Source organism: Oncorhynchus masou, chromosome 32 (assembly GCF_036934945.1).
Source record: "Oncorhynchus masou masou isolate Uvic2021 chromosome 32, UVic_Omas_1.1, whole genome shotgun sequence".
Classification (NCBI taxonomy): domain Eukaryota; kingdom Metazoa; phylum Chordata; class Actinopteri; order Salmoniformes; family Salmonidae; genus Oncorhynchus; species Oncorhynchus masou.
In genome coordinates, this window is record NC_088243.1 from 53,859,554 (window position 1) to 53,872,899 (window position 13,346).

Sequence of the window (13,346 nt, forward strand, 5' to 3'; positions counted from 1 at the left end):
CCAGATAGTTTCCCGATATCCCAACCTCATAATTAGCTACCAAGTAGCAATACAGGCTATCAATCAAGTTAGAGTAGCTAGCTTGTCTAGCTATGATAACTTGCATGCCTGCTGGTAAGGTTGGAAGAATATTGAAAAGCAAGCAATAACTAAATGTATTGATTAAGGCTAACATTCCTTTCAATATTTTATGCAGATTTGAGCAGAGATGCAGAGAAGCATATTTAGTTTCTTAATAATAAAAGAAATAACTACCAGTCAGGAAGATGCTTATTTTTTTACATAGAAATAAGCATAATGATTATGGGTCTAGATTGCAGGAAAAATATGTTTTTGCTATAGCAAAATTATCCAACTTATGGACAGGGGGTTAACCACCCGCAGCCATCCTCACTTAATTTGTGTCCCCTCAGATTTTTGGGGTGCATGACACCCCTGCAGACAGTGACACATTCAATACCGCCATCTAGCTGATCTGGGATGTAATCATTAGTCCAAACCAGGGCTCTCCAAGCAAAACCTTCATACCATAAACGCTATTTGTCACTATATGGATATTATAGTAAAAGAACAAACACTAACGTGTTAGTAAACCCACAATCCAATCCATGTGTACAATCACGCAGTACATTGTACAGCAAGCAGTTTAGCAGTAACACCGGCAGTCCCTGGGAGCAATAAGTTAATCAAATCAAAAGCTTACATTGACTTGGAGGAGTTGAAGCAAAGTTATGTATGCTCCCGATCTGTCGTTAGCTCCCTGACACCACTGTCACCACCAGGCAGTCACTGATGGTGAAGCTCGCCACAATTGTTTAATTACATTGCTAGCTAGCTGTAGCTTATGCTTTCAGTACTAGATTCATTATCTGATCCGTTAGATAATATGTCAGTTCATCCTGCAAGACCTCTGATAGGTTGGAGAACCTCCACCGGAAGTTGTCGTAATTACTGTGTAAATCTATGGAAGGAGGTGAGAACCATGAGCCTCCTAGGGTTTGTATTGAAGTCAATGTACCCAGAAGAGGACAGAAAATAGTTGTCCTCCGGCTACACCATGGTGCTACCCTAGATGGTGCTGTTGAGACTGCTGTAGACCTTCATTGCAAATGAGCATGCTTTATTTTCTTGATGTTAATATTTTTTTCTATTGTTTAATCTTAAAAGGATACCTTTTTTAATGTTTAACTATATTTATTTTTAGGAAATTCACGTAGTAGAATGGTCCTCCCCTTCCACCTCAGAGAAGCCCACTGATCAATATCCATCATATCCCATACATAGAACTGTATATCATGTATTTCAGCAGTATGGCTTTCTGTTGTGAACAATAGGGCATTGTGACAGATCTATACATTACATCTCTATTTCCTGTACACCACTTTAAACATACAATACAGTAGTTAGCACCCTGCTGTGTACTAGGCAGTGGGAAGTGGAGTGTAGCAAAGCATCAGTTTTATCATGATAGGAGCCGAAGCCTCTCTGAAGGGGTTGACTGTATTTATTTACTTTAGTCTTAAAGGCGGTGTACATAGCCAGGCTTAAAGGCGTATCCAATAGCCAGGCTGGGAAAGAGAGGGTAACAACACTGGAGTCTCATGGGGGATCTGTTTGTGTTTCCTTGCCACCTAGGTGCCTTTGTTAAAGCAGTGCGCTACTTGAAGTGGAGTAGAAGTGGCATTTAATTTGGTGATACTTGAGAGAGTTGTTATTTTTGTTGTCTTTTTCGATTGGACTGTACTTGATGAAAAAGCGTTGTGTGTCCTTGGAAGTGCAATTAACGCTACTGAAAGAGTAAACGTGTTCAGAATAATGGCGAGTGTTGAGGCCAAAGTAGAGCCACACACACAAACGCACACCCGCACACGCACACACACACACACACACACACACACACACACACACACACACACACACACACACACACACACACACACACACACACACACACACACACACACACACACACACACACACACACACACACACACACACACACACACAGGGACACACACACGCCCAACCGAGCCCAGCTGGGGAGAGCAACAGGTGATATCCTGCGTGTGTGCGTATGTGTGTGTGTGTGTGTGTGGGTACACGTTAAAAAGCGCATCTGTTGGGTTAGCTTGGTGTGAGAGTGGTCTGGTCAGGTCTGGCCTGACAGCGTCGGGAGATAATTGAGTGGTGACGTCAGAGCTGGCAGACAGACGTTTTCTCAGCTTGGTGGAACAGATTTCACGCCTAAATCACAAGGCCCAGAACATGTCATAATAAACAATGCCATTGATGAATGGCCGCATCTGACCATCTTTAATGACCTCGTCTTCATGACCAGCAAAACACATTTCACTCTGTTTGTAATAACAAGCCCAAATAACAGGGTCTGGGAATCAATTAGTTGTAATAGGAAAATGCATGTAAATAGATGTATCCTGTGCTCTCCAGTGGTCAGTGACATGAAAAGGCATCCTGGACATTCTACTCAAAATGAGGTCACTTTGTATGTCCACAAGAAGCACAACAAAAATACTTTCAAGCAAATCCTTCTCCCACAGTCCCTGTCCTCCTCCTGGAATAGAGATGTGGGATACCGTACCAGTAAGGTCTTCATTCACACAGTCAGAGAGTCTGAGAGGCTCATCCCCCCCCCCCCCCCCCCCCCCCCCAGTGTCCTCCCACTGTTTAATATCTCCCTGCTGAGGTGAAAGGATGAGAGAGAGCTGTTCTGGGGCAGCCGTGTGTGTGTGTGTGCCCTCTTCACCACTACAGTGAGCTCCCAGCGGCCCCAACATATGCCAAGGGCCGAGGAGCAAGGAGCCAGGAGTTCAGAACCTCCAGCCTCACTCCCTGCTCACATTAAAGCCTGCTCTAATCACTGCGGGGACTTAGCCAATGATATGCTTATCAAACTGCATATTTCAAAAAAGCATCTTAAAAGGCCCGAGGGTGAAGAGGCAATAAGATCACATTTGTATGTGGATGAAAGGGAACAGACCTTGCATCAGAATAGAGGGGACGGATCATTAGCATCGCCAGATAAATCAGCAGCGCACAGGATAGAGGAGAGAGAGAGAGAGAGAGAGAGAGAGAGAGAGAGAGAGAGAGAGAGAGAGAGAGAGAGAGAGAGAGAGAGACGAAGAGAGACAAAGAGGGAAAGAGACAGAGATAAAGATGGAGAGAGAAGGGGAGTGAGAGTGAAAAGGAAGAGAAAAAAGAGAAAGAGCAAAGCAGAGACAGCCAGGTAGAAGGAGAGAGAGAAAGGGCAAAGGAGAGCGAGAAAGAGTGAAGGAGAGAGAGAAAGAACGAAGGAGAGGGAGAAAGAGAAAGAGTGAAAGAGAGAGAAAATTATAGGGAGAAGGGACTAAGGCAGAAAGGAACGACTCCCTTTTCGTCAGGCTTTTTGTATTCTATCACATAGCTCCCCAGAAAGAATAAGAGAACAAATATATTTTTTAACAAAGGACTCTTGAAGTGGAGGCCTGTGGGGGCCATGAGCTGGCTCCATTGTGGGTTAAGGCACAGTGAAGCCACAACACTCCCTCCCTTGCCCCCATTCTGCCCCCACCACCCCTCCTCAAACAGAACATGCCTGCGAGTGAGCTTTGATACTATGTGTGCTTGAAAGCCTTAGAACAGAAGCAAAGGGAAACAGTAATGCACACATCCCAGGCTCTGAAGTTGGTGTGTTGGACACGTTGTGACAAAGTTGGCCCAAAATAACTTCCCGCCTTGCACTGAATGCAGTCTGAGTACCTCCATATGCTGCAATCTGGCAGTGAACAAGACCTCACAAAGACAACAATGTGCGTTCAGATTAGAGCAAGAGCTAATAGATTTTCATATCACATATAGACTCTGTGACCACAATAATACTGTAGACAATGATGGAAAACATTTAGCTTTTTAAAACACTACGGGTGGTGAAATTTAAAATGCTTTTAAGTTGAAGAATAGGTGCAATCTCGGTCCTCGCGACTGCCCCTAAGGAATTGAACTTCAGTGCTGGTTTGTGCTTGTGTGTGTGTGTGCTCTGGTGTGTGTCCATGCCTGAACATATTGTTGTGTATAATTCAATTACTGTACAGTAATTATGTATATGTATCCGCCTGAAAAATGAGGCACCCTTTATCTTCCAGTAGTGCTGTATTGTTTGATTGCCGGCTGTTGTTGTTACTGTTTCTATCTCTGCATTGTTTTGTTGTGTTTGGACACACACATACACACACATACACACACACACATACACACTTTCAGTCAGCGGAAGAGAAGAGGGGTGTGTCGGGGATGTCTATTGGGGGGACTCTGAGTGTTAGCTAAGGGATATACACTGGAGCATTGGGACGGAGGATAACACTGCTAACATGGCAAAATCCCACACACGCACACACACACACCCGCACACACACACACACCCCTCATCAAAACTAGTTTAGAAAGTCAATTTGGGATCAGGAGACCAATTATTTTAATTATTTTCCTTTTCCTCTATGCCTCTCTCTTTTACTTGTTTTCCCTCTTCCTTTTTTTAGCTGTGTTTGCATTTGTGCGTATTTTGGTGGTGAGTGTATTGCACACCCCAACTTTGGGGGGAAAAAAACTCTAGGCCTACTTGTCTGCAGGATATGGATGTCAGTACAGTTATATAGTGCTCTGGGTTCAATGATGTTGGGCAACTTTTAAAAGTCGGGGCAACGATGTTTGATGACTGCCCCATGACGAAAGGCTGTGTCGCCTGGTGCTTCTTAAATCGGCCTTATCTTCAGAATTTGGATTCATTCATCTAAATAGGACTAAAATTGATAAGCTATTATCACATGTGCCAATTAGGCCTTCCATTTTTGTACATAAATTAATGTTCTCAGATAATTTACATCAATCAGTAGCTTACAGGCCTACAATTAAGCCCAGTCGCATGAACACCACAAGGAAGAGAGGGGCGGTGGAGTGGTCTAGTAATCAGAATGAGCACTAGGCAGATTATATTTTCAGTGATAATCATGATGAATATATAAATGGCAATGTAACTTACCTCCTTTGAAATAGGTGGCGGTTAAAATCCTCTCTTAGATACTGGAGAAGCACTTGTTACTGTCCACGCTTTCATCTTCTTCGTGCATTCGATAATAATGCCACGCAGCTCAATTCACAGAGACACACGCAGTCTCAGAACAATACATATAGAATCAAATTATTCCTAAACATACATCCTGTTTGCAACAAGGCACTAAAGTAATACTGTGCAATATGTGGCAAAGCAATTAACTTTTTGTCCTGAATATAAAGTGTTACGTTTGGGGAAAATCCATTACAGCACAATACTACCACTCTCCATATTGTCAAGTATAGTGGTGGCTGCATCATGTTATGGGTATGCTTGTAATCGTTAAGGACTGGAGAGTTTTTCAGGATAAAAAAGAAACGGAAAAGAGCTAAGCACAGGCAAAATCAAAGAGGAAAACTTGGTTCAGTCTGCTATCCACCTGTCACGCCTGCTCTCGCTCCTTCTCTCTGGTGCTCAAGAGCGCCAGGCTGCCCTTCATTACACACACCTGTCACCATCATTACGCACATCAGCGCTCATTGGACTCGTTCATGTTGTTGATTGCCTCCTCTACATCTGTCTGTTCCTCAGTTTTGTTCCCCGTGTCAGCGTTATTGTTGGAATTTTCTTGTTTGATTGATGTCCATTTTCCATTAAATGTACAGACCCTGAACTTGCACCTCGTCTTTAGCGTCGGTCCTTACAGAATGTTGACACCACTAGTTCTTGTTTTTTTGTTTAAGGTGGTGTGCCGCCGCCGCCGATGGAACCGGGGGTGCCTCTGCTGGCTCGTCGGGCTTCCACGCTTTAGTTGGCTCGAGAGGTTTCCTTGCCTTGGTTGGCTCAGCAGGCTCCCATCCCACGTCATGCCTCAGCCGGCTCGTCGGGCTCCCACGCATCACAGGATCATCAGGCTTTCACGCTTCTGCCAGATCATCAGGCTCCCACGCCTCAGCCAGCTTGTCCAGCGTCCATGCATCGGCCGGCCCTTCAGGCTCGCCCAGGCTGGGATCCGGGTGGCGCCCCTAGAGGGAGGGTACTGTCGCGCATGCTCCTGCTCCCCCTTGAGGGCACCAGGCTGCCCTTCATTACGTACACCTGTCACCATCATTGCACATTTCAGTGCTCATTGGACTCACCTGGACTCACCTGGACTCCTTTGCATTGTTGATTGCCCCCTCTATATCTGTATGTTCCTCAGTTTTGTTCCCCGTGTCATCATTATTGTCGTAATGTCGTTTTGTTGCCCCTGTCCAGATACTGTTCTTGTTTTGTTTGATGTCCATTTTCCATTAAATGTTCACTCCCTGTACTTGCTTCTCATCTCCAGCATAGGTCCTTACACTATCAGACACTGCAAGATGAATTAATATTTCAGCAGAGCAATAACCTAAAACACAAGGCCAAATCTACACTGGAGTTACCAAGAAGACAGTGAGTGGTCCTGAGTGATTGAGTTACAGTTACTTAAATCTACTTGAAAATCTATGGCAAGGCCTGAAAATGGTCTTGCCACAGAGCTTGAAGAATTTTGAAAAGAGTAATGGGCAAATGTTACACCATCCAGATGAGGAAAGCTCTTACAGACTTACACAGAAATACTCACAGCTGTACTCACTGCCAAAGGTGCTTCCACAAAGTATTACTCAGGGGTGTGAATACTTACATAAATTAGATTTTGTTCTGTATTTAATTTTCATTACATTAGCAAAAAATGTCTAAAAACATGTTTTCACTTTTTCATTATTAGGTATTGTGTGTAGATGGGTGAGAAAACAATATATTTCATCCATTTTGAATTCAGGCTGTAACTTTTTGAAGGCACCGTGTGTAGTAAGGGCTGGATTCAAGCCATATCGCCGAAGTATCACATCACAAAAGATCTGCATAAAAATGTCAAGGTAATTTACGATTGAGCCGACATCTGCAGTGTTTACAGTGAATGCAGTGTCCGCGACTGCTGGAACATTGCCTTTAATTGTAAATTGCACTATACAGCGGATCTTCAGCGTTACGGATTGAATAAAACCCTTAGCCCACGTAAAATTGACCTAAATGTCCAAAATCTAAAAACAGTATGATTGAATGATTTGAATCTTGTTTAAACACTTCCATTCATGCACAAATAGCAGGGGACGAGGTTCATATCAATTAGCCTAACATCTCAAAGTAGCATGTTCTGTCGATGAAATCATATCTAAGTTTCATATCTAAGTTGCTAGTCCCCATCTTTGTATAGTCTATATAGTCAATATTTCAATGAGAGTTCAACAGGAGAACAGTGATCAATGCAGTGACCATGAAATGTTCCCATGATGTGGGAACTGTGGGGGAATCCACCTTTTGAGCATGCACATATCGGACTTTGATACAGCCTATGATGTGCATGTATGTATAGGCTGTAATGTATGGGATGGATGGGGTCGAGGGTGAGGATGAGATGCTCCAATATGATTTTGGTCATGTACCAATGGAAATATTTGAAACCAGTCAATAATAAAGTATGGAAGGCAATTCTATACATATATATTTATATTTTATTTATATTTCATTTCTGGGAGGATAATTTACACCAAATATCCCATTGGCAGTTAAGCGCATTCAATGTGTTGAGAAGCCAGAAACAGTCACTTGATTTTACAAACACAAATACAAAATAAAGATAAACCACAAAATAATGAGCCGCATGTATATAACATACAAAAGAATCCCATGCCTACTCAGTAGGTAAGTACAATGTTCCAACAAGAAGATGTGGATATTGACACATTATTTTTTCTGTTAAAAAAATATAGTTTATCATTTTGCTTACATTCTAAAGAAATGAAGCAGTGCCCTCATATCGTCTCGTCCCTTTCTTTCCTTCCTCTTTGTCTGAGTATAACGTACATTCTGTAACAAAAATATCCCTTCAACCCTTAAGGCGAGACGCAACGCATCATCTCTCGCACACAGCCATGTCAAAACATCAGCAAGGCTTCACAAAAAGGCACCGAAAACGGGAACGTTGGCTGTTTAGTTGGTGTTTTTTTAAACCATTTTTTTTTTCCTTCTCTTTTTTTTGTCCACATAAACAGACTGATATGTCAGATGATGTGAGAAAGAGAAAGATAGTACCAGTGGAGGATATTTACAAAACAATAGAAACTAACATCACTCTTAACACATGCTTGAATACTTAAGTGCTTATTTCATCATCAAACAAAGTTTTTAAAAAAAAGAAGAAAACAAAGGAATTTAAACGCATCACAGCATCGTCATCACTACATCATAGAGAAAGTACTAGAATAGAAAATATGGCCCTGCTCACTTCAAATAATACAATGCAAATAGGTTTTTCACATCAATGGTACCAAAGAATGGGGGATAAAAGAGCAAAACATGGCACGAGTACAATATACATATTATGTAGCTTATGTATATCATTCAATGTCTTTTGTAATGTAAATGACAGCCTCGGAGGGAAAGCCTGCCTTAGTACCAGGCAATGTTCAGTCTGTCAGTCTGTCTGTCTCCGTCTGTGCGTTCACTAATAGGAACGATGCCGGCTTCAACTCTGGCTCTAGAAAGTCTTGTGTGCTTTGTTTGAAGCACAGAATTTGCTTTATCAACAGAGAGAGAGAGAAAAAAATCCCTTTTTGTCTACTATATTGTCTTTGCCCAGTCCTTGACGTGTGTTTATTTTTATCTCTTCTTCAGGTGAATCTGAGGATTCACTGAACAGAGATTGCGGAGGGAGCAGGCAGAAAAGTGCTTTTCAGAAGGTGAATAACAAGTCTTTTGATGTTGATTTCTCCCCTCAAAGAGATTGTAAGGAGTGGTGAGGAGGAGGAGAGAATAAAAAGTGTTTTCTCTTTGTCTTGCTTAGCAGATCTCGATTGTCCTTGGGGAGAGTGTGGACTGCATGTCTGACAGCGGGGTGGGAACCGGAGAGGAGTAGATGGAGGCTACGGAGGATGGGAAGGAGGAGGCCATGGAGGACTGAAAGGTGCTGGACATGGACATGGAGACAGAGGGGTAGGTGGTGGCGATGGAGGGAGAGGGGTACGAGGTGTGGATGGGAGAGGAGTAGCAGGATGTGACTGGGGAGGGGTAGGAGGAGACCGGGGAGGGGTAGGAGGTGATGGGAGAAGGGTAGCTAGAGACAGGGGAGGGGGCTGATACTGAAGCTGCTGCTACAGCTACCGCCCCAGCCATCCCACCTTTCTCCGCCTTCTTGTCCTTCTGCCTCAGATGGATCTTGGTGTGCCTCTTCCTCTCGTCGCTGCGGGCAAACTTGCGTCCACAGATCTCGCAGGCGAAGGGCTTCTCACCGGTGTGCGTGCGTATGTGCGTGGTCAGGTGGTCACTGCGGCTGAAGTTGCGCATGCAGATACGGCACTGGAAGGGCTTCTGGCCTGTGTGGATGCGGATGTGGCGTGTCAACTCGTCTGAGCGGGAGAAACGGCGATCACACGTCTCCACGGGGCAGGCATACGGCCTCTCGTGGGGCGGCGTCTTGCTGGGACGATTGGGGTACTTGCGCATGCGGCTGGGCTTGATCAGCTGGGACTGGTAGACACTCTTCAGGTCTTGGGAGCCCGTCTGGGTGGCGAAGGCTTTGATGGTGGACAGGGGGGTGAGGGAGGGCTGGCCTGACCCGTTCTGGAAGGGCTTCTGGTCAGGTAGCAGGCTAATCTCCCCCTGCTGCTGGGGGAAGAGGTAGTCAGGGATCATGGGCACAGGGAAGCTGGTGCCACACATCTTCCCGTTGGGGTAGGCTGGAGGGTTGTACTGGAGCGACCCTCCGGCTGGGCTGGCGAAGCCCTGGCCCTGGTCGGAGAAGATGTCAGGGCTGGCGCTGGAGTAGGTAGGAGCAGCTGAATAGATGGGGTTATTCTCACTGTGGTGGACAGAGCAGCTCAGACTGGAGCTCTGGGAGGAGATGGCGATGGACGAGATAGAGGAGGACAACGAGGAAGAGGTGCCGGTCTGAGAGGCGGAGGAGGACGGGGCGGAGGTGGAGGGGGTGTTGATCCCCACCAGCCCACTGACCAGACTGAATAGGGGCTCGGCCCACAGGCTATTGCTGCAGTTGGTGGCTGGCTCCAGGGTGAAGCGGCCAGTGTAGGAGATAGGAGGCAGCCGCTGGCTGGAGTAGCTCTGCTCGCCCATCGACTTCTCACAGTTCATGGAGATATCAGGTAACGTATCTGCAGAGAGAAAGAGGGAAGGAGACATGAATCAATTAATATGCAGGAGGGAGGGAGGGAGGGAGGGAGGGAGGGAGGGAGGGAGGGAGGGAGGGAGGGAGGGAGGGAGGGAGGGAGGGAGGGAGGGAGGGAGGGAGGGAGGGAGGGAGGGAGGGAGGGAGGGAGGGAGGGAGGGAGGGAGGGAGGGGAATCCTGCCAGAGAGGTGGACAGTGTTGCCCCTCTCCTCTCTAAGAGCAGCAGGTGCCTATGCGAAGCAGGAGAACCAGCCTCCCTCCCTCCCAGCCAAGCAACCCCAGCACTTTCCCACCTCTAAACTCCCACACCAGCCATTTCCTCCACTAACCAAAAGATGGACAAGAGCTGTCGTGCAAGTCAAGCCAAGCCATTTGCATGCATTTTTTAAAGATATATTTTTTAAGCATTTTTTTTCTTTCTGTCACACACACACGCACACACACACACGAGCCAAGCTCTTGAAGTCCACCACATAGCCTAAGGCAATTGATTACTGAAACTGCAGTTCAGCTGGTTTTAGGAATGCAATTTGAATTTAGCTCAAGACTGTCTGAAGGTATGCAACGAGTGAGCAATGCTGAAGCTCAAATACAATCCAATAGTGATGAAGAGCTACAATTTAATTTTTCAAATTCTCGATTTTTTGGGGAGTTATGTATTTCCAATCATCATTCATTCAATTGCTTTATTATATTTCATTACTTTATTTTATTTTTAATATCTAAACATCAACAGAAGTAGAAAATATATCATTCAAAGAGCATATTCAATATATCAAGGGTCTTCTCTTGAAGCTGAAATGTAATTAATAGTTGCCAGCTGATCACAAATAATGATCATGCATTATTATGCATTATGTATAAACTGTTTCATACCATGCATTCTGCTAGTTGCAGAATGCAGTCTATCATACAATACAATACAATACAATAACAGTACAGCAATAGACCAAGGATATACTCTTACCTCCAGTAATGTGGTCGTACTGCTCTCCTGGCTCCCCCGATCCAAAACCTGCTCCCTCAGTCGTCGAGGCAGAGAGGTAGGGGGTCCCAGCAGAGCTCAGCATCATCATCTCCTCCAGCTTGGGATAGTTATCCATGGGAGAATGGGGGAAGCTGAGGGGGTCTGAGATCTGCAGGGCTGGATGGAGCATCTCTGTCTTGGTTGCAGCCATACTCCAGGGACGTGGTGCTGTAAGGGGCTGAGGCTGCGCTAGAGAGGAGAGCAGCGAGGCTTGGTGCAGGCTGGGCAGAGTGGTGATGTTCCTCTCTGAGGTGGAGGAAATCACCAGTCCACTTTCGGGAGCAGGGTCAGACTTCTTTCCCTCTTTTCTCTGGTTCTCCAAGAGTTTTTCTTGTCTTGTTCCTCCTCTTGTCCAAGATGAGTAAAAATCCACTTTTTTATTTTCTTTCAGAGAAGAGTGTTCAGATCAGATGTCCCTTTTACTCATTCCCTAAAATTAATGATAAATAATCATTAATATATTTTTTTCTTTTCACTAGTTGAATCCAATAAGGGTGTTGCCCTTTTGGATAATGTGTTGTTGTTGTTGCTTTGAATTCACTTTTACTTTTTGAGTGAAAATGTTCTTAGTTAGGGAGATAGCGCTGTATGTGTGCGTGTGTATCTGTCTATCTCTGCTCTAAGTTTTGCTGTTCTGAGCTCTGAGGGCGCACTCTCATGCTCAGAGAATCCCCACTCCTTTATATACCCTTTCTCCGTGACGTAGATGTCCATATATGGAGTGAAGGAAGCCCATATTTAGGCACTGCAGTGGAGGACACATGACGTTGGCCAGGGGGAAAGCAGAGAGGAGACACTTTATACTGAACCAGTGCAATAAATCGCGGGAAGATAACCGCTCTTCCTCAACCCTGAATCGATGCATCTTCATAGAATAATCCCTGCTGGAGAAGGCGGCATAATTCTTGCTGTCTCCCTGATGGCCCATAGTTCAGATTCGGATTTCCCATCTGTGCAGCAGGCTGCGCGCTTGCCGGAAAACCCGGCTCCGCCATGCCATATAAGGTTGTGTCTAAGTAAGGAACTATTCCGGTGGGTTTCCATTTCCTTGCCCTTATTTGGAGCTTCCTGAGGTAGCGCTGATCAGTGCTTGGCAGCAGTGAATGAGAGGCAGAGCGCAGCTCAAGTCCAGCGCTCTCCTCAGTACACCGTACAATAAGTAATGTCAGCACTCAGCACCATACTCCTCCCTCAACCAAACCAGCAAGGAAAACACCCGTGCCTTTATTTTAGATAGAAGCTTATACATTTCAGCTTTTAAATGATCTAAACGGAAATGTAATAAAGAGTGAACTAAGCAGCTCGTTTCAGTATGGGTCTCAGTTATATTACGCAATGAAATTGCAGTTCTGCATCAACACGAGCGCACAAAAAGGCCACAGAAATGTGTTAATATATTTTAACAATTATACTATTGTTATGAATCTTGCATTATAATATCTGAAAGAGGACATTGGTTTTACGCGTTCACAATCTCTGCATACGTTCATAGCCAGCTTACCCATCCCATTGACGCACAAAAAAAGGTGCACGGAGGAGAATTTGAAGAATTGAATTTCAAATATTATTGTCTACCTCATCAATGAATGAGTTAGTTAGACATCAGCAGTTTGACAGGTGAGAGGAAGAGAAGAGAGAGGCCAGACAGTTGATTCCTTCGGGATGGCCGCGTGAAGTCCTGTGCAAAGATGCCAGTAGCGCGTGTTATTGTTGTATATTTTTTCGTCTTTGCTGTCAAAATGCATATAGCAATAAGCTATGTGAATATAGCCGTTTTCTTTCACTTGGTCTTTGGGAATCCTATTAATGAGTGCGTTGTAGGCGTAGGCCTATTCAGGGCTGCTTACCTGGCAATGAAATGGTTCGAGCCATTGAGTGGTTATGAAAGGCTACTATTGTGAACATGCATGGTACGGAGATTACTTTGACCAGCAGCAGATATAATTGAATACCGCAAATTGACTTGAGACATGATCGTCTATGGACATGTAAATTACGCATCACTCATTATATCCATCCCCTGCAATTGTTTAAGATTGGGAATATGCTTTCTCTACCTACCTCTTTG

General features: G+C 44.8%; 1 protein-coding gene across 1 annotated transcript; it reads right to left on the reverse strand.

Annotated features, from left to right (window-relative positions):
* Positions 1–7,558: 7,558 nt before the first annotated feature.
* On the reverse strand, positions 7,559–12,159 carry egr1 (early growth response 1). The gene is made up of 2 exons (XM_064954365.1): positions 11,219–12,159; positions 7,559–10,236 (listed from the first exon to the last, which is right to left on the reverse strand). The coding sequence occupies exons 1-2, from the start codon at positions 11,427–11,429 to the stop codon at positions 8,909–8,911; spliced, it is 1,539 nt and encodes a 512-aa protein (XP_064810437.1). The 5' UTR covers positions 11,430–12,159; the 3' UTR covers positions 7,559–8,908.
* Positions 12,160–13,346: the final 1,187 nt, after the last annotated feature.

Coding starts and splice junctions, on each gene's coding strand:
- egr1 (XM_064954365.1), bottom strand. CDS start 11,429: ATGGCTGCAACCAAGACAGAGATGCTCCATCCAGCCCTGCAGATCTCA. Junction 10,237..11,218: donor GTACGACCACATTACTGGAG/GTAAGAGTATAT, acceptor TTCTCTCTGCAG/ATACGTTACCTGATATCTCC.